Source organism: Scyliorhinus torazame, chromosome 11, assembly GCF_047496885.1.
Source record: "Scyliorhinus torazame isolate Kashiwa2021f chromosome 11, sScyTor2.1, whole genome shotgun sequence".
NCBI classification, from domain to species: domain Eukaryota; kingdom Metazoa; phylum Chordata; class Chondrichthyes; order Carcharhiniformes; family Scyliorhinidae; genus Scyliorhinus; species Scyliorhinus torazame.
The window spans coordinates 236,846,026-236,870,845 of record NC_092717.1 but is presented as its reverse complement, the minus strand read 5'-3'; the positions used below and the strand labels follow the sequence as shown (position 1 = coordinate 236,870,845).

The 24,820-nt window shown below is 47.2% G+C and overlaps 1 protein-coding gene across 5 annotated transcripts in view; it reads left to right on the top strand.

Annotated features, from left to right (window-relative positions):
- Positions 1 to 24,820, top strand: part of LOC140385858 (intermembrane lipid transfer protein VPS13B-like) — a 1,311,478-nt gene that overhangs the window by 629,765 nt on the left and 656,893 nt on the right. For 4 of the 5 annotated variants that reach the window (XM_072468451.1, XM_072468450.1, XM_072468453.1 and 1 more), the window contains exons 20-21: positions 2,300 to 2,409; positions 7,208 to 7,355. In XM_072468451.1, the coding sequence (XP_072324552.1) occupies positions 2,300 to 2,409; positions 7,208 to 7,355 (258 nt within the window). The remainder of the gene's footprint in view (positions 1 to 2,299; positions 2,410 to 7,207; positions 7,356 to 24,820) is intronic. The other variant, XM_072468452.1, reaches the window with a different exon arrangement.

The following is a 24,820-nucleotide window of genomic DNA, read 5'->3' as shown; positions in this document are numbered from 1 at the left end:
GCTGATGCCATTAAAAACTTTTTAATAACCAGAAAACACAGCACAGGTCTCAGTGAGAATAAACATTTAAGAAAGCTCAGAAAATTACTCTATTTCCTGCTGTGGCTAGGTCTTACACTAATTTTAAGCTGGTGTAATGGTAGGGAATTTGCGTGTACTAGTCTTTAACCTCGTGAGGCATCAATCTAATGAGCAGGCTATATTTGGGTGGGAGGGACCGATGGGTGATAGTGAAAGATGGAGGGGAATTGGACATATTGTAATTACATATGTCTAACTTTCAGTGATGACAATTATGTTCTCAGGGCAAGCCCAGCCTTCCAATGTGCAGAGACAGATCAGATGATTCGCTGTCCACTTAAAAAAGTATATTCTTTCACAGGATCTGGATGCCGCTGGCTGGACCAGCATTTATTGCCCATCCCTAATTGCCCTTGAGAAGGTGGCGATGAGCTACTTTATTCAACCATTGGATGTCCATGCATTTAGCTGCACCCACGGTGATGTTGGGAAGGGAATTCCAGTACTTTAACCCAGCAACTGCAAAGGAGCAACAATATATTTCCAAGTCAGAATGGGTGTACATCTTGAACGTGAACTTCCAGGTGGTGATGTTCCCATGCACCTGCTACCCTGTCCTTCTAAGTGGCAGAGGTTGCAAGTTCGGAAGGTTCCTTTGAAAGTGGCTTGATGAGCTGCTACGCTGCATCTTGTAGATAGTACACATCTAATGCCAATGCAGTGGTAGATGGTATGCCAGTTAACCAGGCTGCTTTGTCCTGGATGGAATAGATCATCTTGAGTGTTGTTGGAGCTGCACTCATCTAGACAAGGGGAGAGTATTCCATCACACTCCTGACTTGTGCCTTGTAGATGGTGCACAGGCTTTGGGAATGTAATTTAGAACAAAGAATTTACTCACTGAATTTCTCAGCCTCTGACCTGCTCTTGTAGCCACAGTATTTATATGGCTCGTCCAGTTTAGTTTCTGGTCAGTGGTAACCCCAGGTTGTTTATTTACTTCCAAGATAAAAGAAGGTTGGGATCTCTAGGGTAATTAATCATCACCTCCACCTGGATACAAAGCCCATGTGATTCATGTTGCTATTCTGGTGAGCTTTGAGATGGGAAGAGTACATTGTGTTATAGGCTTTCCTAACGTATCACAGAGACATTAGTTTGCCAGGGTCTGGGAAGGAGAGAGCATTTTGGGACCAAAAGTCTGTATGATGCAACATGATGTGGGTGCATGCTCGCGATCAGTTTAAAAAGACCAAATTTGTGGGAGTTGAAATGAGACTAGATAATTTGCCTAGCTTTAGCTAGAGGGAGAAGTCTCCAGGAAAACTTGCACCATGAGAAACAGTTCTGGGGTGAAAGGCTTCCAGGCTGGCAAGGAAAAGATCAGAAGTAGTACTTCGGGAGCTAAGAATTATTCTGGTTGAATTGAATGTCTGCTCAGTGTAACGCATATTTAATAGTGGGTTTTTGATTTTCTTAAACGTTTTGTCCTGTGGTTTAAAGTACACGTTGCTGACAAAGATTTGTACATCACAACAGTGTCTCCTTCACCTCTTTCAACACCTCACGATGCTCCTGCACTGTTTCCGAAGTCTTTCCCAAAGCCTCCTTTATCCAGACCAATGCGTCATCCACTAATTTTTTGTTGTTGTTGATCATTTCTGTCCCTTGCCACTCAAAATACTTGCCTAATTGTCTTTCAAATTCGCCAGCCATCACCTATCTCAACGTATCCACTGTAATAGGTGCGGCCCCACCCAACGAACCTGTCTCCGCCGTCTTCCATTCAGCAGGACTCCACACCTTGCTAAATTCCTCAGAAGGACTACAACTCACACCTTTCTTTCCAGTGTTTGATTTTGCACCTTTTGACATCCTCACCCAAAAGACTTTCAAATTTGGATGAATTTGAACATCAATTACACCCGGGAACTGGGTGAAAAGAACCCAAAACCAAGGACTCTAGCAGGAGCTACCTTTTCTTTTTATCTTTATTTCCTTCCCTCATCACTATCTTTTCCCTCTATTATGTTGTGTGTGTGTGTGTTACAAAAGTGGTGACTGCAGTTTATTGGGCTCATCTAATTGTGTTGCGACTCCAGGCCAAGTGGGGCTGGAATTGACCACATGCTAGCCCGGGGAGTCGTGACATCAGTTACAGCAGCTCCCTTTCATTGCGACATACTTCAGATTCCACCTGACCCTAAGCTTACCTAATGGCTGAAGTGTGATGCATTGTGAGTAATTTGTACAATGATGGCCTCACCTTTTCTTCTAGGAGCTGTTCTTCTGGCCAGCTTGCAGGGAATTGCAGTTAACGTGGACCCCATCTTCTACACCTGGCTTCTCCAGCAACCTCAGAGAGGGAATGTGAAACAAAGACAACAGGTAATGGGAATCATGATGGGATCATTATCTGAAGAGTGCAATTTGTCTGCATTTAATTTACCATGGACATCGTGTTCTCATAGTCATATAGCACAAAACAGGCCCCTCAGCATCAAATACCAATCTATACCAATCCCATTTACCAGCACTTGGTCCATATCCTACTTTGCCGTGGCGATTTAAGTGCTCGTCCAAATGCTTCTTTAATGTTCACAGTAAGAAGTATTACACCCGGTTAAAGTCCAACAGGTTTGTTTCAAACACTAGCGTTCGGAGCACTGCTCCTTCCTCAGGTGAATGAAGAGGTATGTTCCAGAAACATATATATAGATAAAGTCAAAGATGCAAGACAATGCTTTGAAAGCGAGCATTTGCAGGTAATTAAGTCTTTACAGATCCAGAGTTAGGGGTAACCCTAAGTTAAAGAGCTGTGAATTGTTTCAAGCCAGGACAGTTGGTAGGATTTTGCAAGCCCAGACCAAATGGTGGGGGATGAATGTAATGCGACATGAATCCAAGGTCCCGGTTGAGGCCATGCTCGTGTGCGGAACTTGGCTATAAGTTTCTGCTCGGCTTTTTTGCGTTGTCGCGCGTCCTGAAGGCCGCCTTGGAGAACGCTTACCCGGAGATCAGAGGCTGAATGCCCTTGACTGCTGAAGTGTTCCCCGACTGGAAGGGAACAACATTCTTAAATGTTGAGAGAGTACCTGCCTCCACCAGCCTCTCAGGCTGCGTGTTCCATATTTCCACCACCCTCTGGGTGAAAAAATATTCCCTCTTAAAAAAAACTTTGTAACTTTATTGAAATCAAATATGAAAGTGTCACCTATTGCCATCAATGATAAAGACAAGCAATAAATGTATTTGGTTGGGTTAAAATATACAGTAGATATTGAGACGTTAGATGTTTTTCTCAGGCAAGTGAGTCAAGGGTTAGGGGGACAGAGGATAACGTGGAGCTGAGACCGCAACCAGATCAGCCATGATCTGACTGAATGGTGGAGCAGGCTCGAAGGGCCAAATGGCCTGACCTCCTCAGATGTTCCTATTTGCCTTTTGTCACTATTTTATACAGTGAAAAACAATTACAAATTTTGCAAATATTGAAGTAAGTTGAGCTGAGTGCCTTACCTTATCCTCATTTGAGGTTTTTTTTTAGACCATTGCAATGTATTTTGAAAGCTGAAAGAAAGTCTCTAGCATCTTCTAGGTTTTATTGATAATTAGAAAATAAATATTAAAAAAAAATAAATGTAGAGTATCCAATTCTTTTTTTCCAATTCGGGGCAATTTAGCGTGGCCAATTCACCTACCCTGCACATCTTTTTGGATTGTGGGGGCGAGACCCATGCAGACACGGGGAGAATGTGCAGACTCCACACGGACAGTGACCCGGGGCCGGCATCGAACCCGGGTCCTCAGCTCCGCGAGGAAGCAGTGCTAACCACTGCTCCACCGTGCCGCCACGGCAAATATATATGTTCTAATTATTAAAAGCTCTCAAATAGAGGAGAGAAATAGAATACCTTTCCTTAGTTATTTTTAAATTTAAAAATGTGTTGAATTTTGACACCAAACATTGCGGTCTAATTATCACTGATTTTCAGTTGATAGCTAGTAATGAGGATGTTCTTATTTCTCTACAGCTGTAAGAGAGCATCAATTGCAGGAACAGATACAAATGCCCAGACACCAATCACAAAATTGAGGCCAGGATTTTTAAGATAGCGGGATTTCCCAACATAAGAGCTAACGGGTAACACATCACCGTCGAAACTGCCTGTCCCGCAGCCATTTCACACTCTTAACAATCGCTAATTGGCTGCAGGCAGGATTTCAATCCCTCACTTGTGAGGCGGTACAGCTTTAGAGAGCCCTCAGCCAATCTCGTTACCTAGCAGCTCTCTTGCCCCTGCAGCTCTGGAAGCTGCAGTGGACAAGACTGGGACTGCATGCAGCCCTGGGAGCCAGAGTCCCGGGAGTCGAGCAAAAGCTATGTTTTATGGGTCTCAGGGCGGTGAGAGTGGGGGGACGACAAGATTTAGTGGTTGTCAGATCTTTGGTGGGAAGGGGGGGTGCAGGGTTAAGAGGGGGATTCTGTTGCAGTTTTCTCTCCCCCCCACCCCATCCCGATTCCAAAATCCCCCATATTCTCAGCCTTCTCCCAGACCCTAGAACTCCTGCCAGCCTAAAAATTGAAGGTGGGTGGGAAACGGCCCTTAAATGGCTACTTAATTGGGCCAGAAGCAGGCAGCCCAGCTGAGGCCTTGTCCATCCCAGTTTAAAATTACTAAGAGGTCAGGATGGGTGAGTGTAACACTCGGGTCTATGTATGTAGAGAACCTTTAGAAAATCACAAACCACTGCATTCAAATATGGGTTTTATTCGAGGTCCACAATTGTCTGATGTCGGTAGGCCCTTGTTCAGTACAGTCTAAAACAAATAAACACCAGTGGAATGATAATGATGCCTCCCACATAATTCACTCCGCTTAGTAAGACAGCTGAGATGTTACCAGGGCATTTTTAATTGATGTCTCTTGTCTTTATTTGTGTAAGATTTGCATATTAATTGTAAAAAAAAAATCAGCTCCTGTCGTACTGTTATGAAAAACCCAATATAAAAGCCAGTGTTGCTATATGTGCTGCTTGATCTGTATGAGGAGAAAATAGTATGCAAAGAGTTATCTTTATGTATAAAAGTTAAAATACAGCAACTATTAATAAATAATCAATTTACTCCACATCACAAAATATTCTTCCTCATTCCAACAATGTTTCTAAGTATTGTTAAATTGTACATTGTACCAATTGGAAGCTCTGTTCTTGTCCAAGTGGGTGTGAGCTCATCTTTGATTGTAGCAATCTTAGTAAATTATCAGTTTAAGTTCTGTAGCTACCTTTGATCACTTAATAATGGTTGGCAGTCCAATGAATCAGGGAGTGTTTCCTTGTTGGAGCACCATCCATATAGCTTTTTAAAAAATAAAATTAGTGTACCCAATTCATTTTTTCCAATTAAGAGCAATTTAGCGTGGCCAATCCACCTACCCTGCACATCTTTGGGTTGTGGGGGCGAAACCCACGCAAACACGGGGAGAATGTGCAAACTCCACACAGACAGTGACCCAGAGCCGGGATCGAACCTGGGACCTCGGCGCTGTGAGGCAGCAGTGCTAAGCACTGCGCCACCGTGTTGCCCTCACCATCCATATAGCTGAGATGTTGAACTGTGCGGTCCTGTCTGGCTGATCAGGTGGATGTTAAAGATCTAATTGTACTGTTTGAAAAGAACTAAGAGAATTTCATTTGTGGTGCCAAATGCTGCCCAACCAGTACTATAAAAAAATAATTGCCAAGCATTTCATTGCAGTCAGTGGGACATTATTGTCACAGAATAGTTTACTCCAGTCCATTGTGTGAAGCATTTTGAGGTACGTTTTTTTTGTCAAAGTGCTAAGCTGTATAAATGCAACATTTTTTTCTAAAACAGATGCCTACCTAATCTCATATCATAATTTCAAACAGAATTGATTCTGAAACTGTTGTCCTTGAATTTCTTCATGAGTTCTTTGGTGGGGTGGGTGGGGGGGGTGGGGGATGTGCTGGCATAGGGATCACTGGTCTAGTAATGCAGAGGCCCACACTAATGCTCTGGGGACACATGTTCAAACCACACCACGGCAACATGTGGAATTTAATTTCAATGAATAAATCTGGAATAGAACGCCCATTTGATTGGCGTAAAAACAACTGGTTCACTAATGTCCTAAGGAAGGAAATCTGCTGCATTACCCAGTGTGGCCTTCATGTGATTCAAGAACCACAGCAATGTGGTTGACTCTTAACTACCGTCTGAAATGGCCGAGTAAGCTGCTCGGATTATGGCAGTTAGGGATGGGCAACAAATGCTGGCCTTGTCAGCAATGCTCACATCCCATGAAATAATTTTAAAAAGTAAACAAAAATGCATTTTTTATTAAAAGAAAACTTGTCCAAAAATAATTGTGAAGACACAGACACAAGACTGTTTATATTGCAGGATGTGGACGTCGCTAGCTAGGCCAGCATTTATTGCCCCTCCCTAATTGTTCTTGAGAAGGTGGTGATGACTGCCGCCTTGAACTCCTGCAGTCTATGTGGCGTAGGTACACCCACAGTGCTTCACTGGAGCCTTATCACACCAAAGTTGACACCTAACCGTACAAGCGGGTATTAGAACGAGTGACCAAAGTCAGAGGCAGATGTTTGAGAGATTTCTGAGAGATGGAAAGAGAAGGAGAGAGGAGGCAAGGTTTTAGGAGTGGCAAAGAGGCTCTGTCTGTTAGTTGTAATAATAATAATCGCTTATTGTCACAAGTAGGCTTCAATGAAGTTACTGTGAAAATCCCCTAGTCGCCACATTCCGGCGCCTGTTCGGAGAGGCCGGTGGGGGAATTGAACCCGCGCTGCTGGCATTGTTCTGCATTACAAGCCAGCTGTTTAGCCCACTGTGCTAAACCTGCCCCTGGTAAGATTGTAAGAATCTTTCTTGAAAAAAGATTGGGCATTGTTGTCTCAGTTCCATGTGCGTATGGACTCACAATGCAGAACAGCCCAACAATTGCATTAAATTATGTCATGTTAAACAAGAACCCGTAAGATGGCCGGAATGGAAAATATGTGATGTCTTGCCAGCTTATGCTTCCTGAGGGTTGATTTTGAAGGCACGTGTTTGGAGCAGAGGATATCTCTGTCTTTATAACGATGCTGTACTTGCACTGGGATTAATTAGGGTGTTTACTCTTCCCCTTTGCAGCAGTCTGCAGGAGCTATTCAGTTAGCTATACCAACAACAAGGAAGAAGGAGGATGAGATATCTGTTGGCAGCACGCCTTTGGCAATGCAGCAGTCAAATCAGGCTTCTGAATATGCCAGCAGCCCCGTCAAAACAAAAACTGCAACAGGTAGGTTCTTCCTGTTTTACTTCATATTTCAGAATCGACGTGATTGGCTGTAAAAAGATGTACTTGACAGTGCTCCCAACAAATGTTGATCCAGGCCCTAAGAATATGTGGAATTTTGAACAACTATTGATCAGCTTTACCGAAGCGGTTGAGGTATAAGAGTTGAACATGATGAAATGAAATTAAAATCGCTTATTGTCACAAGTAGGCTTCAAATGAAGTTACTGTGAAAAACTCCTAGTCGCCACATTCCGGCGCCTGTTCGGGGAGGCTGGTACGGGAATTGAACCGTGCTGCTGACCTGCCTTGGTCTGCTTTAAAAGCCAGCGATTTAGCCCAGTGTGCTAAACCAGCCCCTGATTGTAAAAGAAGAAGTTATTGATGGACAATGAATTGGCTGTGGACCAGAAATGTGATTGAAAGTGGCTCAGGTAAGCATTAACTGGTGGCTCCAGACAAGAAGCAATTCTCGTGTTGATACCCCCTAACCTTAATCGATGACTTAATTAAATTACCATGGTCAGCCTATTGGCCCAGATACATATTTAAGATATTGTCAAAGATTTTGCCACTTTGCACAAACGAGAATACTATGTTGGAGGTGTAATACAACCTATGGAACGATAAAATGGACAAATACAATTGGTGCTTGTACAACTGCTCTCATGCAATCTTCACATTCATAAGATTCGTGAATTTTAAACGGAATTTCCAATATTTCTCTCTTTTCACGAGTCGTGTCAAAATGTCCATTTCTCACATGGGTGATTTATTCTCTGTTTATGTGGCATATACAGACATTTCATGGCTCATACATGCTGTTTCTGTCACTGCCTTCTATCAGTCAGTACCCGGCATGTGAAGGCACATTATTAGTTTTTGTTGATGCGGCTGAGAAAGTACTTTTTTGTATAATCGGTGGAGGTGTTTTCTCTACTACGCTGGGTAATCTGCAAAATACATTTCTCCACGCATATAAAATGGTTTATTTAGCTGTAATATTTTTTCTGTATTTGATATTCAATGCTGGACATTTTCATTTCTTCACCCCTGCTGGAGAGGGAGAAGGAAGAACGAGGTGAAAATCGGGCACCTTATTATTCTGTGACTTCTGAAACTCTGAATGCACTCTCATTAGATTTAGTTTTATTTATCAGTAGCCCTGGCAGGAACCATTTTTTAATCTTTTCTCTGCTTAGCTAGAGTGAGGCTCAATGGCATACTCCTGTATTGTAACCATTCCATGTCTGTCATTTGGTTTTCAGTTAACATAGCAACTTAACTTAAGCAGAACAACATCAGAAAGAGGCCATTTGATCTTTTGCGCTGGTTAGATAGTCCATGGTCTTATTGAATGGTAGAGCAGACTCGAGGGGCTGAATGGCCTGCTTCTGTTCCTTTTTCGTATATTTTATTGTCCAGTTTCCCTTCTCTTTCAATTGATACTTCATTGAAGCAGTAAACTAATTACCTCTTTAATGTTGTGATTCAATGACTACTTATGGTAATACCACTTGTGTTCTCATCACCCTTCGTGTGGAAAGGACTCTTCTGATCTGCCCGTGTCAGTGATTTACAGGCCAGTGGAAATAACTATTCACTATTTATTTCCTGAAACCCTCCCACAAATTTAAACATACTGGGTCCACCCATTAATCATAACAGGGAAGGGTGGTAATATGGCATAAATACAAAAAGGGCTGGAAAAGGTCTGGCAGCCTCTGCGGAGAGAGAAACCGTTCATTCGAAAGTCTTTTTAGAAATTAGAAGGGTCCGTGACCTAAAATATTAGCTCTGTTTCTCTAACCACGGATGCACTAGATTGGCGGAGGATTTCCAACATTTTCTGTTGTTATTTGATTTCCAGCATCTCTGGTATTTTACATTTGCGTAGTTATGGTAATATGACAGGTTGGCATGCATTATATTGTGGTTTGCTCAGTGGAATGACTGAACGGGAATACAAAACTATGGTGTATATGTTTCAAGCAAAATTTATGAAGGTGATGTTATTTGAGTCAGGGAAATGGAGCAGAGTGAATGTCAGTATGTTGTCATTAAAATGGTGGATAAAGCAGAAATTGGCTAGATGGACAACTTTTTTCCCCCAAGGGACATGAATGATACAGAAAGTATAGAATCATAGAATTTACAGTGCAGAAGGATGCCATTTGGCCCATCGAGTCTTGTAAGGATCACCCTACTTAAGCTTAGGCTATATCTTTTTAAAAATTAATTTACTTGACGTGGGTGTCGCTGGTGAGGCCAGCATTTATTGCCCATCCCTAGTTGCCTTTCAGAAGGTGGTAGTGAACCGCCTTTTGAACTGCTGCAGCCACTGTGCTGTTCGGGAGGGAGTTCCAGGAGTTTGACCCAGCAACAGTGAAGGAACGGCGATATATTTCCAAGTCAGGATGGTGAGTGACTTGGAGAGGAACCTCCAGGTGATTGTGTTCCCAGGTATCTGCTGCTCTTGTCCTAGATGGAAGTGGTCATGGGTTTGGAAGGTACTGCCAAAGGAGCCTTGGCAAGTTCTTGCAGTGCATCTTGCAAATGATAAAAACGGCTGCCACTGCTCGTCAGTGGTGGAGGATGGAATGCTTGTGGAAGGGGTAGAAATCAAACGGGTTGCATTTTCCTGGAGTGTTGAGCATCCAGGCAAGTGAAGAATATTCCATTATAATACCTGACTTGCGCCTTGTAGATGGTGGACAGGCTTTGTGGAGTCAGGCATTCAATAAAACATTCAATCCCTCCACCACTGACGATCAGTGACAGCCATTTGTATCATCTACAAGATGCACTAGCAATTCGCCAAGGTTCCTTAGGCAGGTTTGCATTGACTGCTTTCTTTTTCCATCTGCTGTTTCACCTGGAAGGTGAAGTACGTGTCCTGCCCGTCTCAGTCATCTCTCCATCACAATGACCCACAGGTACTACTGACCAGTTCTCTGTAGCACTCGTTCCTTGGTTATGTTGCCTCTCCTTATGATGCACAAGATCGTATGTAGACGATGCTGGTGCAAGATGTCCAATTTAAGTGACACCTTTGCTGTTCTCTTCCATGTCTCGTTATAATAGATTACAGTTTGTACTACCATGGACATAGCGATCTCTACATTTCCCTCACTGGAAATGTAGCTTCCTAGGTAGGGGAAGTGGTCAATGTTGAAGGGAGGGCCTTGTTGCTGTGCAGGCATTACTGTCTTGGTCTTCCAGCAGCTAATGCGTAGGCTGTAACTTGACACCATTATTCTCGACAGTAATGGTCACGCCTAGGACTGCGTGCGATTCTTCAGCCAGCGAGGTGATATCGTCTGTAACTGGTGGTGTTGCCACAGAACACCGAAGTCTACACCCACTATCACCTTCCTCAGGACGAAGAATGGGGAGGGTATGCAGTGTTTCCGTACAATACAACAGTGAGGATGGGAAGACCATTCATTTTTCTAATTAAAGATAAATGATGCATCACGTTGTAAATCCTAACTGTGATACTAATGTAAAGCACCGACTGTTGATGCTTAAACCTAATTAATGGAAAGAACTCCCATTTATATAATACCTTCCATGAACTTGGATGTTCCAAGGCACTTTAAAGCCAATTAAATATTTTTGAAGTAATTGAAAGTATGTATGAAATGTTACAGTCAATTTGTGCGCGGAATAGTTCCACAAACAGCAGGGGGATAATCTGTTCATTGTGATGTTTGTTAAAGGAATACGATTGGCCAGGCCACTGGGAGAAGTGTTATTGAACTAGTGCCATGGGATCTTTTATGCCCACCTTGGAGCGTAGGTTTAACGTTGTGCCTTATGGATGGCACAGTGCTCCCTCTGCATTGCACTAAAACATCAATCTGCATCATGTCTTCAGGTCTCTTGGGACTTGAATCCATAACCTTCTGACTCGAGAAGCAAGAGTGTTGCCCTAAGGCAACGCTCACCCCTGACAAATGCACACAAAGTTTAAGGCTATCGCAATAAAGACAAGTTCGTAGGCTTTGCGTGTGACTTAAAATTTAAATTAAAAAGCACTGCAAGCTATGCATTACTGTCCAGAATCATACATTGAAATATTAGTGAAATATCCAATACAGTGAATAAATTCTGCTCCTTAAGAGTCAGTAAATACAGTCTGTTCCTAATATCAGTTAATTGTCAGGAGGCATTGATTTGTCATTCTGGAAGCAGTTGTATAATTTGTAGTGATCTGAGTACAACCTAGTATAAACAGAATGATTGCTTTTCTAGAAAAAAATAAACTCCCATAGTTAACAATTACTGTATTGTGGAACAGATGTAAAAGTTTGAAGTATTTCCTGTCATAATTGAATTTGGCATGAGGGTTTAAAAAATTGTTGCAATTATGACACTCAACTGGGGAAATCTGCATTGCAAGGAGACTGCAATTTGATTTGCAAGTTGGTTTTAATGCCTGAAGTACTTTGTTCAAAGGTTTTTGGGTACGTTTGCTGTTCGATACATAGATACATAGAAGATAGGAGCATGAGGAGGCCTTTTGGCCCTTCGAGCCTGCTCCGCCATTCATCATGATCATGGCTGATCATCCAACTCAATAGCCTAATCCTGCTTTCTCCCCATAGCCTTTGATCTCATTCTTCCCAAGTGCTGTATCTAGCCACTTCTTGAATATATTCAATGTTTTAACATCAACTACTTCCTGTGGTAATGAATTCCACAGGCTCACCACTCTTTGGGTGAAGAAATGTCTCCTTATATTTGTCTGAAATGGTTTACCCTGAATCCTCAGACTGTGACCCCTGCTCCTGAACACACCCAGGTTGAGAGGGTTGTTAAGAAGGCGTACGGTGTGTTAGCTTTTATTGGCAGAGGGATTGAGTTTCGGAGCCATGAGGTCATGTTGCAGCTGTACAAAACTCTGGTGCGGCCGCATTTGGAGTATTGCGTGCAATTCTGGTCGCCACATTATAGGAAGGATGTGGAAGCATTGGAAAGGGTGCAGAGGAGATTTACCAGAATGTTGCCTGGTATGGAGGGAAGATCTTATGAGGAAAGGCTGAGGGACTTGAGGCTGCTTTCATTAGAGAGAAGAAGGTTAAGAGGTAACTTAATTGAGGCATACAAGATGATCAGCGGATTAGATAGGATGGACAGTGAGAGCCTTTTCCCTCGGATGGTGATGTCTAGCACGAGGGGAAATAGCTTTAAATTGAGGGGAGATAGAGGTAGGTTCTTTACTCAGAGAGTAGTAATGGTGTGGAATGCCCTGCCTGCAACAGTAGTGGACTCGCCAACACTAAGGGCATTCAAATGGTCATTGGATAGACATATGGATGATAAGGGAATAGTGTAGATGGGCTTTAGAGTGGTTTCACAGGTCGGCGCAACATCGAGGGCCGAAGGGCCTGTATTGCGCTGTAATGTTCTATGTTCTATCTATATTCTATGTTGGTAACATCTTCCCTGCATCTACCCTGTCTCGTCCCATGAGAATTTTATAAGTCTCCATGAGATCCCCCTCATTCTTCTGAACTCCAGCAAGAACAATTCCTAAACACTGTTTGGGCAGTGCGTTTAGTTTCTTCTTCCATCGGTTCTTCCATCAGGCAGGAGGTACAAAAGTCTGAGAACACGCAAGAACAGACTCAAAAACAGCTTCTTCCCCATTGTGACCAGACTCCTAAACGACCCTCTTCTGGACTGACCTCATTAACACTACATCCCTGTACGCTTCACCCGATGCCAGTGTTTATGTCGTTATATTGTGTACCTTGTGTTGCCCTATTTTGTATTTTTATTTTCTTTTATTTTCATGTACTTAATGATCTGTTGAGCTGCTCGCAGAAAAATACTTTTCACTGTACCTCCGTACATGTGACAATAAACAAAATCCAATCCAGTTTTTGAGCAAATCACATATACGGTACAAAATTAATATTCAGTTAAAAAAATCTATGATTTCCTTTTTCATGTGAATGGTGAAATAAGTTTCGCTGGACAGTCAGATGTCATCAGTACTTGGCATCTTTCAAACGTTCATTTGTTTACTCCCGCTGTCCAGATGCTGTCATTTGAGGGTTTAATTTCCCAGTGAAGTAACCTTTTGTGGCATAGAACCTATGCCTAATGAACAAAATCTGTTGACTTTATGATGGGAACAAATAATTCAATGCTCCTAATCCACAAGAAAGTGTGGAACCAGAAAATACCCTGTGGCCCACGCAGCCAGCTACTTGACAGTCCCAATTGTCTACTATTTATTTAATTCCTGATGTTGCAGAAAATGTTGCCGTCACACCCAAAGGTGTTCAAGCAAAACTACAGATATCTATCCATTCTTACATCTCCAGTCATTAGTCAAAGCCAATTACTGTCCACAACCTGCACAGCATTCGATTATTTCCGTCTCTACTTAGCACGCACTGTGTCAAAAGGTGGTCTTTATGCTGCATGTAACCTTGCATGCTTTTATGACTAATATCCCTGTTTCTAAGCATTTTGAAAGTTGGATCATGTATCTCTGAATTACATTTTTACTTTCATTAAACCCCCCCTCCCGAGTACTGAATATATCTTCATAATTTTTGAAACTCCAGAATTTTTTACCCCTTCCTTGGTGCTCACACCACCCCATTCGTCCATTGTCTCATCCGTATCCCTGCTTTCAATCACTTTGCACCTCCCTTGTGCCCCTCCCTTGCGCCCCTCCCTCATGCCCCCTCCACTGTCCTTCCCTTGCGCCCCTCCCTCATGCCCCCTCCACTGTGTTGTGGGCGAGGCGTTTTCAGAACCCCAAAATGTATCGTGGAGTTCAACCAACCTCTCCCAAGATAAACTGTATTCCTGGACAAGATAGTTTATCTATTACTCCTACTACCACTTCACCATTCTTCACTGGACTTTCCAACCTTACCTTATATAATGGAACGCTACTCCTCTCACCCTGAATTCCACATATCACCACCTTTTCTGGCAACATTCTTCCCAAACTACATAATGCCTCATCTCTTACCATTAAAGATTGACTAGCCCCTGTATCTCTTAAAATTGTGACTTCTTTACCTGCTGCTCCTGATACACATGAGTAAACTTTACCCACACAAGTAAATTCTTTAAAGACATCTGGCACCTTATTAACAATTACTTCTTGAATAGGCTGTACAATCGTTTGCACCTCCTTCGCTTCCCTTGGGCTTTCCTTTACCACCGTAACAAACCCCACCGTCTTATCCTGTTTTACCACATCATTCCCAGTGCTTTTCTTCAACCACCAACACTGTGACTTTACATGGTCTAGTTCATTAAAGTGAAAACATTTGAAACTTTTCATTTCTTTTCCACCCTCCTGGATTTCTTTTTTAATCTGAGGTACACTCTCTTTATTGTCTCCCATCAGATCACCTTTACCTTTACCACTTGAGTATTTCTCATGTCCCCAGTTTCTATCCCTCACCGGCTGAAACTGATGTCGGAAACCAATCTTTGATTTCTGAACTAATTCATAATCATCTGCCATTTCCACTGCTAATCTCGCAGTTTTAACCCTCTGTTCTTCCACATGAGTTCTCACTACATCAGGAATTGAATTTTTTAACTCCTCCAAAAGTATAATTTCTCTGAGAGCTTCATACGTTTGGTCTATTTTCAAAGCCCTTATCCACCTATCAAAATTACTCTGTTTGAGCCTTTCAAACTCCATGTATGTTTGACCAAATTCTTTCCTTAAATTTCTAGACCTTTGTCTGTAAGCTTCAGGCACAAGCTCATATGCACTTAAGATGGATTTCTTCACCTCCTCATACGTTCCAGATACGTCCTCCAGTAGTGACGCAAACACTTCACTAGCTCTACCTACCAGCTTTGTTTGAATCAGTAACACCCACATGTCCTGTGGCCATTTCATTTGTTTAGCTACCTTCTCAAATGAAATGAAAAAGGCTTCCACTTCCTTCTCGTCAAACCTTGGCAATGCTTGGACATATTTAAATAGATTCCCACCAAGCCTTCAACAAGATGCTCTTTCTCACTATCCTCATCCATCTCCTCCAGCTGTACGTTTCCCTTTACGTCTGCCAATTTTAACTGATTCTCACATTTCATGGCCATTTTCTGAAGTTCAAACTCCCTCTCTTTATCTTTTTCCCTGATCTGTATCTCCCTTTCTTTTTCTTTTTGTTCTGCTCGGGCTATTCTTTCTTTTCTCCTTTCTTCTCTCTCCTTTTCTTTTTCCCCTCTCTCTCTTTCTCTTTCTTTTCCCTCTCTCTCACTCTCGTATTCCAGCCGCTTTAATTCTTTCTCGTGTTCCATTTGTTTAATTTGCAACTGAATTTTTGCCATTTCCAATGAGTCAAATTCTATCTCAGGCAACTTTAAATGCTTAACCACTGCCATAATTACCTCATCTTCTCGCATTTTGTCAGGTAATGTTAACTGCAATGTTCTTGCCAAATCTAGAAGTCTTATTTTCGTTTCTGTCCGTAAAGTACTACGTGTGACCTTCTCCACCCCCAAAAACTTCTGAGCCTCTGAAAGAGCCATTGTTCACAACACCCTCCCCACTTAAACTAAAATACCACACCGGAAAAGCAACAATCCTTCACTGTCTTTAAGTTCTCTCTCATCATCCCTACTTTTTCACCTCCTTGCACCGTAGTCACCACCCTGCTCCTTTGCCTCCTCCCCCCAGCGCCGTTGACCCCCCCCCGCTCCGTTGTTCCTCCCCGCTCCCTTGTTCCCCCCTTATCCCTTGCCCCCCCGCTCCCTTGTTCCCCCCCCCCGCTCCCTTGTTCCCCCCAAGCTCCCTTGTCCCCCCCCTGCTCCCTTGTCCCCCCCGCTCCCTTGTCCCCCCCCCGCTCCCTTGTCCCCCCCCGCTCCCTTGTCCCCCCCCGCTCCCTTGTCCCCCCCCCACTCTCTTGTCCCCCCCCCCCCAGCTCCCTTGTCGTCGTCCCCCGCTCCCTTGTCCCCCCCCGCTCCCTTGTCCCCCCCCCCCCGCTCCCTTGTCTCCCCCCCCCCCCGGCTCCCATGTGTCCCCCCGCTCCCTTGCCCCCTCCCGCTCCCTTATCGTACCCCTCCCTTGTCCCCCACACCGCTCCCTTGTCCCCCCTCCCGGCTCCCTTGTTCCCCTGCCCGCTCCCTTGTTCCCCCCCCGCTCCCTTGTTCCCCCCCGTTCCCATGTTCCCCCCGCTACCTTGTCCCCCCTCCCCGTCCCCCCCGCTACCTTGTCCCCCCTCCCCCCCCCCCCCCGTCCCCCCCCGGCTCCCTTGTCCCCCCTCGCGGCTCCCTTGTCCCCCTCCCCGCTCCCTTGTTCCGCCCCGCTCGATTGTTCCCCCCCCCCCCCGTTCCCTTGTTCCCCCCCGCTCCCATGTTCCCCCTCGCTACCTTGTTTCCCCCCCCACCCCCCCGGCTCCCTTGTTCCCCTCCCTGCTCCCCTGTTCCACTCCCCGCCCCCTTGTTCCCCCACGCTCCCTTGTTCCCCCCCGCTCCCATGTTCCCCCCTGCTCCCTTGTCCCCCCCCATGGCTCCCTTGTCGTTGTCCCCCCCGGCTCCCTTGTCCCGCTCCCTTGTTCCACTCACCGCTCCCTTGTTCCCCTCCCCGCTCCCTTGTTCCCCTCGCCGCTCCCTTGTTCCCCTCCCCGCTCCCTTGTTTCCCTCCCCGCTCCCTTGTTCCCCTCCCCGCTCCCTTGTTCCCCTCCCCGCTCCCTTGTTCCCCCCCCCGCTCCCTTGTCCCCCCCCGCTCCCTTGGCCCCCCCCGCTCCCTTGTCCCCCCCCGCTCCCTTGTCCCCCCCCAGCTCCCTTGTCCCCCCCCAGCTCCCTTGTCCCCCCCAGCTCCCTTGTCCCCCCCAGCTCCCTTGTCCCCCCCCAGCTCCCTTGTCCCCCCCAGCTCCCTTGTCCCCCCCAGCTCCCTTGTCCCCCCCAGCTCCCTTGTCCCCCCCCAGCTCCCTTGTTCCCCCCCAGCTCCCTTGTTCCCCCCCAGCTCCCTTGTTCCCCCCCAGCTCCCTTGTTCCCCCCCAGCTCCCTTGTTCCCCCCCAGCTCCCTTGTCCCCCCCCAGCTCCCTTGTCCCCCCCCAGCTCCCTTGTCCCCCCCCAGCTCCCTTGTCCCCCCCCAGCTCCCTTGTCCCCCCCCCAGCTCCCTTGTCCCCCCCCAGCTCCCTTGTCCCCCCCCAGCTCCCTTGTCCCCCCCCAGCTCCCTTGTTCCCCCCCCGCTCCCTTGTTCCCCCCCGCTCCCTTGTTCCTCCGTTGTTTCCCCCCGTTCCCTTCCCCCCTCCCGCTCCCTTCTCCCCCCCCCCCGCTCCCTTCTTCCCCCCCCCCGCTCCCTTGTTCCCCCCCGCTCCCTTGTTCCCCCCCTGCTCCCTTGTCCCCCTCCCGCTCCCTTGTTCCCTCCTGCTCCCTTGTTCCCCCCCCGCTCCCTTGTTCCCCCCCCGCTCCCTTGTTCCCCCCGCTGCTCCCTTGTTCCCCCCCCGCTCCCTTGTTCCCCCCCCGCTCCCTTGTCCCCCCCCCGCTCCCTTGTTCCCCCCCCGCTCCCTTGTTCCCCCCCCCCGCTCCCTTGTTCCCCCCCGCTCCCTTGTTCCCCCCCCCGCTCCCTTGTTCCCCCCCCGCTCCCTTGTTCCCCCCCCGCTCCCTTGTTCCCCCCCCGCTCCCTTGTACCCCCCCCCGCTCCCTTGTACCACCGCTCCCTTGTACCCCCCAGCTCCCTTGTCCCCCCCAGCTCCCTTGTCTCCCCCCCAGCTCCCTTGTCCCCCCCCCAGCTCCCTTGTCCCCCCCCCAGCTCCCTTGTCCCCCCCCAGCTCCCTTGTCCCCCCCCCAGCTCCCTTGTCCCCCCCAGCTCCCTTGTCCCCTCCCCAGCTCCCAAGCTCCCCCCGGCTCCCTTGTCCCCCTTGCTCCCTTGTCCCCCTCTCAGATTATAGCCCACCCCTGTGATCAATCCGTTATTGTTTGTGGCCCCATGTTGAACACCCTAAAATTGTCATGGTCAACATTTATGTCCCAAACTGGGATTACACAGATTTTATAAACTCCCAACTGGCCTCCCTCCCCAACCTCGACTCACATCAGCTCATTTTAGGTGGGGACCTGAATTGTGTTTTGGACCCTAGATTGGATCGTTCCATCGACAATGTATGGGGGTTGGGGGTGGGGTGGGGAACAGCCACCCTGGAGATTAGGGGCTACATTGTTAACTGATAAAAGAATTTGTGAGCGTGTGTTCACTTTCATAGATGACCATATAAAATCTAACAGGTCCGATTCAATCTCACCCCCCACGTTGTGGGAGACTCTTAAGGCAGTCTCCGGGGGAAAGTTATCTCTTACAGAGCATCTATATTAAAAATAACGAAGTTGGAGTGGCAGAGGTTGGTGGATTCCGTTCTAGTGGTGGATCACCAGTATTCACTTGGTTCTACTCCGGAGCTATTGGCAAGTAGGAAATAATTACAGACCCAGTTTGAGCTATTCTCTACTGGCAGGGCAGCACGTCAGTTACAACGCTCTAGGGGCACTTTTTATGAGTACGGGGAGAAAGCCAATCGTCTTCTGGCTCACCAAATCAAGCAGCAGGCAGCCTCCCGGGAGAGCATTGAGATACGCAATTCGGGTGGAAACCTCTTTTCTGCCCCTCCCCAGGTTAATGCAGCTTTTGAATCTTTTTACCGTGATCTTTATAGATTGGAGCCCACTGCAGGTACATCGGTCATTTCCAAATTTCTGGGTGGTCTACCTATCCTAATGGTTGAGTTGGAAAGGAAAGGAGCAGTGAGTTGGACTCCCCGATGAGATTTTAAAATGTGTTGGGATGATGGAGTCTGGCAAGGCACCTGCTCCGGATGGCTTTCCGATAGAATTTTACAAGAAGTTCTCGGAGCAGCTTGTACCTTTATTATTGGACATGTTCAATGATTCCCTATCCTGGGGGTCATTGCTTCCAACCCTCACTGAAGCTTCTATTTCCCTGCTTCTTAAGAGGGACAAAGACCCGACAGAGTGTGGTTCATATCGTCCTGTCTCGATTTTGAATGTGGACATCAAGCTACTTGCTAAGATGTTGACGCTTCAGTTGGAACCTTGCCTCCCAAATATAATTTTGGAGGATCAAACAGGCTCCATGAAAGGCCGTCAATTGGCACCAGTATATGTCGTCTGTTAAATGTCAATCGTTCGCCCTCCCCAGTACCCGAACCTGAGGTGATAGCACCTATGATGCTGAAAAGGTATTTGAAGAGTGGAATGGGAGCATTTGTTTGAGATTCTTGGGAGGTTTGAATTTGGTCAGAAATTTGCTTCCTGGATTTGTCTGTTTATTTAATGTCCCTATTGCAGTGTTCATGAGAAGGCTTTGAACCCTGATTATTTTCCCTTGAGGTAGGTAGGGCTGCCCACTTTCTCCACTCTTGTTCGCCTTGGCAATGGAGCCGTTCTCTACAGCGTTGAGGTCCTCTAGTCAGTGGAGCAGTCGGGATGGGATGGAGCATTGGGTGTCTCTCTATGCGGATGACCTACTCCTTTCTATTACAGGTACTGCCCATTCCATCGATGGCATAATGAAGTTCGCTTAACACTCTCCTTCTCTGGGTACAAATTGAATTTAGGCAAGAGTGGATGTTTCCCAGTTAACCGCCCTAGGAGGCGAGGCTATTTGGGACGTTGTCTTTTCGCCTTCTTAATATGAGCTTTCGCTATCTGGGTGACAAATTGATATCCTCTTTTATTTGGGTGGGTAAGAATATCAGAATCCGTAGCGGTCTGCTTCAAAGGGATAGGCAGACAGGGGGCTTGGCCCTCCCCAATTTATTGTTTTATTCTTGTGGCGCTAACATTTGAAAGAAGTTGTTGTGGATCAGTGACGCTGATTCTATTTGGAGGCAAATGGAGGCCCGTTCCTGCACTACTACTCTTCTTGCCATGGTCACTGCACTATTTCCCTCACTAGATTTTCCTCAGACCCAGTGGTGGTCCCCTCTCTTAGGATTTGGAAACGGTTTACACATCATTTTAAGCTCCTTTCCCTGGCTTCACTCGCCCCAATTTGTAGCAAACACCTTTTCCTACCTTTCAGTTTGAACCCAACATTTAAATCTTGGGAAATCAAGAGTCTGGAGCGTTTTGGCGATCTGTTCATGGAGGGGAGATTTGCCAGTTTTAGGGAGCAAGCTGATAAATTTCAGCTGCGCAACTCCTGTTTTTTTCAGTACTTTCAAGTTCACGACTTTTGCGTAAGGCTTTTACTTCCTTTCCTTTGGCATCATCTTCCTTTATAAAGAAGATTCTGTCCCTGGATTGCCCTGTGAGAGATCTATTTTGGACCTATATGGCCGTATTCTTTCATCGGATTCTGCTCCGTTATGTGGTGTGAGGGCAAAATGGGAAAGTGAATTGGGTCCCATTCATACTAGTGAGGTTTGGAGAGAGGCCCTTCTCAGGGTCAACTCCACATCCTCATGTGCTCAGTTGAGCCTAATTCAATTTAAGGTGTTACACGGGACATACTTGACTAGGGCAAGAATGAATGGCTTCTTTGAGGATGGCTGTGATCGCTGTTTTCTTGACCCCGCTAACCACACGGTTAGATCCTGGTCCTGCCTACAAACTTGTAGACTTCTGGGTTTCATTCTTCAATATCATGTCGGAAATACTCCATGTGGATCTAGACCTGTGTCTGCAGGTGACCATATTTGGGGTGCCGGATTCACCGGTGATTCAGCCTGGGGTAGAGGAGGATATTGTCGCCTTTGTGTCACTGATAGCCCGGAGGCGAATATTGCTTGGTTGGAGGTCTCCCATTCTGCCCAGTGTCTCTACCTGGTTGGCTGACTTAGTATCATTCCTAAACTTGGAGAAAGTCAAATTCACCATCGGGGTCCGGTCCGTAGAGCGGTTCAATCCAAGATGGTAACCATTTATTTCACTTGTTGGGGCGGAGGGGTGGTTTAGGTTAGTTTTAGTATTTATGTTGATTCGAATGAGCATATTTTTAAAAAAATTTGCTTTCTCATTCTGTGCCCCTGTATGAAGAGAAAAAATCCACCTGAGTATTAATTGTAAATTGATTAGACTTTCATGGGAAGGCTTCAGGACAATAAAAGCACAAAGTGTAACATTTATGTGCATTATTTCTCACCATTGAGGAGAGGAGAAAGAGCCTTACTGGGGGAGCATTCAGAAAGGTCCTGGGCTCCATTCTCCGTTATTGGGACTATGTCCTCACGCCGGCACCAGAACTGTCGACATTCATGCCAGAAAACCTGGCATGAAAGGGCCACATATTCCTAACCCTGCAGGGGGCTAGTAGGGACCAGGCGTATCTAGCAGCTTCTGCTGCAGATAAAGGGGCCCCGCATTTCCGGGTCGGACTTCGCGCATGCTCACGGCGGCGGCCTCCAGCGGCCGTGTGGTGCTCCATGGCGGACTCGGACGGCGGAGCCAGACCTTGAAAATAAACTCCCCGATCGGCTGCGCGCCCGACCCTGACCGCCCGCGCTTCTGATCTGTCCGCCGCCGTCACGCTAGTTTCCCGACCGGCAGGACCACATTAAATCCACGCCTTCGGGACTTCGGCCAGTCAGGGGCGGAGAATGGCAGAGCGGACCTCCAGCAATGGCCCCAGGTAGGTGCTGGGCGGCGAGTACGCCACTTTTCGGGGCTGGTCCCGATTCCGTGCGGGGAAATGGATTCTCCGTCCCCGCGCTGGCCGCGGTTTCGGAGTCAGGATGCGGAGAATCCAGCCCCTGTCTGTTTTGTGGTGCAATCTTTAGATTTTCTTGATGTTTTTCCATAAATGTGACAGCATGTTTCTCTGTACCTGAAGATAAAAAACGAAAGGTGTGAATTTATATAGTTTTATTTGACCAGGAGATCTCCCAAAGTTAGTAAGGTACTTTTTAAGTGTAGTTACTGTTGTGGGAAATATGGCAGCCAGTTTGTCCTTCGTAAACTCCCACAGCCAGCAATACGGTAGTGATGTTAATTGAGGGATAAATGTTGCCATCTGATGACAGGAGGGAGTTTTAATGTCTCACCCAAAAGACAGCATTGCCAACTGTCTAGCACTCCCTCAGCATTGCACTGGAGTGTCAGTTTTAGTTTCAAGCCCTGGAGTGGAACTTGAATCTGGAAGATTCTGATTGAAGGTCAAGAGTGCTACTAACTGAGCCACGACTGACACACAGCTCTGGAAATACTTCACACAAATATTCCAGTTTGTGGAAACGTTGTAGTGTGCATCAAGGCTGCATAAACTTTTAAAATCTGCCTGCTAAATGCTTTATTTGGATTCTCGCTAACTTCATATTTCTCTCAAAGGCAATGTTGAAATATAGTGCAAAAGTATTTATATTTTACAGATAAAAGTGCTATTATTTTACTTTTGTATTCTGTATGTCCAAAGTTCAATAACTTTTGAGGGTGTGGTGGTGCATTAGGGGTATTACGGTACCCTGTGATGGCGAGAGGCTATTGGTGGATAGACGCCGGGTCCCGATTGGATCAGCCGCCTACTGGCTCCACCCAGTAAGGCGGAGTGTAGGAGTCCGGGTTCTCCCAGCAGCCGCATTCTGTAACTGTGCTGCTGGGGAACAAGTCTGCGTAATAAAGCCATCGATTGATTCCATCTCATCTCGTCTCGTGAGTGATTGATTGCGCTACAATTTATTACACAAACTTTAAAGAACATGGAGCTCCGAATCACTCCGGAGTGTCTGCGAATCAGCCCCCACGCGGCAAACTCAGCGGCCACTTTTAAACACTGGTTAGCGTGTTTTGAAGGATACCTCCGAACGGCCACCTGCGTACCTACAGAAGACCAAGAAATGCAGGTCCTGCAGTCCAGGGTGAGCCCGGAACTCTACACACAGAGGACGCGGACGATTTCCAGTCGGCGCTCGCCATGCTGAGAGAAATCTACGTTCAGCCTGTCAACCAGGTCTACGCACGCCACCAGCTTGCGACGAGACAGCAAATCCCCAGGGAATCGCTGGACAAATTCTACAGTGCGCTGTTAATACTGGGGAGAAATTGCAACTGCCCACCGGTTTCGGCTAATGAACATACGGAGCTACTAATTTGGGTTGCTTTCGTGGCAGGTATGCTCTCGTCCCAAATTCGCCAGCGATTGCTGGAAAGAGACTCACTAGGCCTCAAGGAGGCACGGGCCCTCGCTGCCTCGCTCGATGTGGCATCACAGAATGCCCGTGCCTACGCCCCCGACCGCGCGGCAGCCCCTTGGGCACCGTGGACCCCCGCCGCGACCGACCCCCCCGGCACCCCCCCATCCCCCCGCAAGTCTGTGCTGCCAGAGCGCCAGACCACCCGGGGGGGGCCCCACTGCTACTTTTGTGGGCAAGCGAAACACCCCCGACTGCGCTGCCCGGCCCGCTCAGCCCTCTGCAAAGGGTGCGGCAAAAAGGGGCATTTTGCAGCGATGTGCCAGGCCCGGGGGGTCGGCACAATCTCCGGGGAGAACCAGGACCCCAACCTCAACCCCCCCAACGATCCATGTGCGGCCAACGGGCGCCGCCATCTTGGGTCCCGGACCCCATGCGGGAGGGATGGGCGCTGCCGTTTTGTGCTCCTCCGGCCACGTGCGAGCAATGGGCGGCGCCATCTTGTCCACCCCCGACCGTGTGCGACCCGTGGACGCCGCCATTTTGGCTGACAGCTAAGGATCCCGGAATGGACGGCCCCACGGGGCCTGAGGAAAACGGCCCGATGCAGCAACAGCGACTGGCTTTGGTGACCCTGGACCAGTCGTGGCCCTGAAAGCTTCAAACAGCAACAACGACGGTACTCATCAACGGGTACGAGACGCCCTGCCTGATCGACTCTAGGAGCACGGAGAGTTTTATACACCCCGATACGGTAAGACGCTGTTCCCTTCCAATCCACCCGAGTAATCAAAAGCTTTTTCTGGCAGCAGGATCCCATTCTGTAGAGATCAAAGGGTTCTGCATCGCGAACCTCACGGTGCAAGGGAGGGAGTTCAAGAACAACTGGCTTTACGTCCTCCCCCACCTCTGTGCTGCCACACTCCTGGGGTTGGAGTTTCAGTGCAACCTCCAGAGTTTAACGTTTCAATTCGGCGGCCCTATACCCCCACTAACTATCTGCGGCCTCGCGACCCTCAAGGCCGACCCGCCTTCCCTGTTTGCGAACCTCATCCCGGATTGCAAACCCGTCGCCACCAGGAGCAGACGGTACAGCGCCCAGGACCGAACCTTTATCCGGTCAGAAGTCCAGCGGCTGCTGAGGGAAGGCATAATCTAGGCCAGCAATAGTCCCTGGAGAGCTCAGGTAGTAGTTGTAAAGACCGGGGAGAAGCAGAGGATGGCCATAGACTATAGTCAAACCATCAATAGGTACACGCAGCTGGATGCGTACACTCTCCCCCGCATATCCGACATGGTCAATCGGATTGCACAGTACAAGGTCTTTCCACGGTGGACCTTAAGTCCGCCTATCACCAGCTCCCCATCCACCCGAGCGAACGCAAA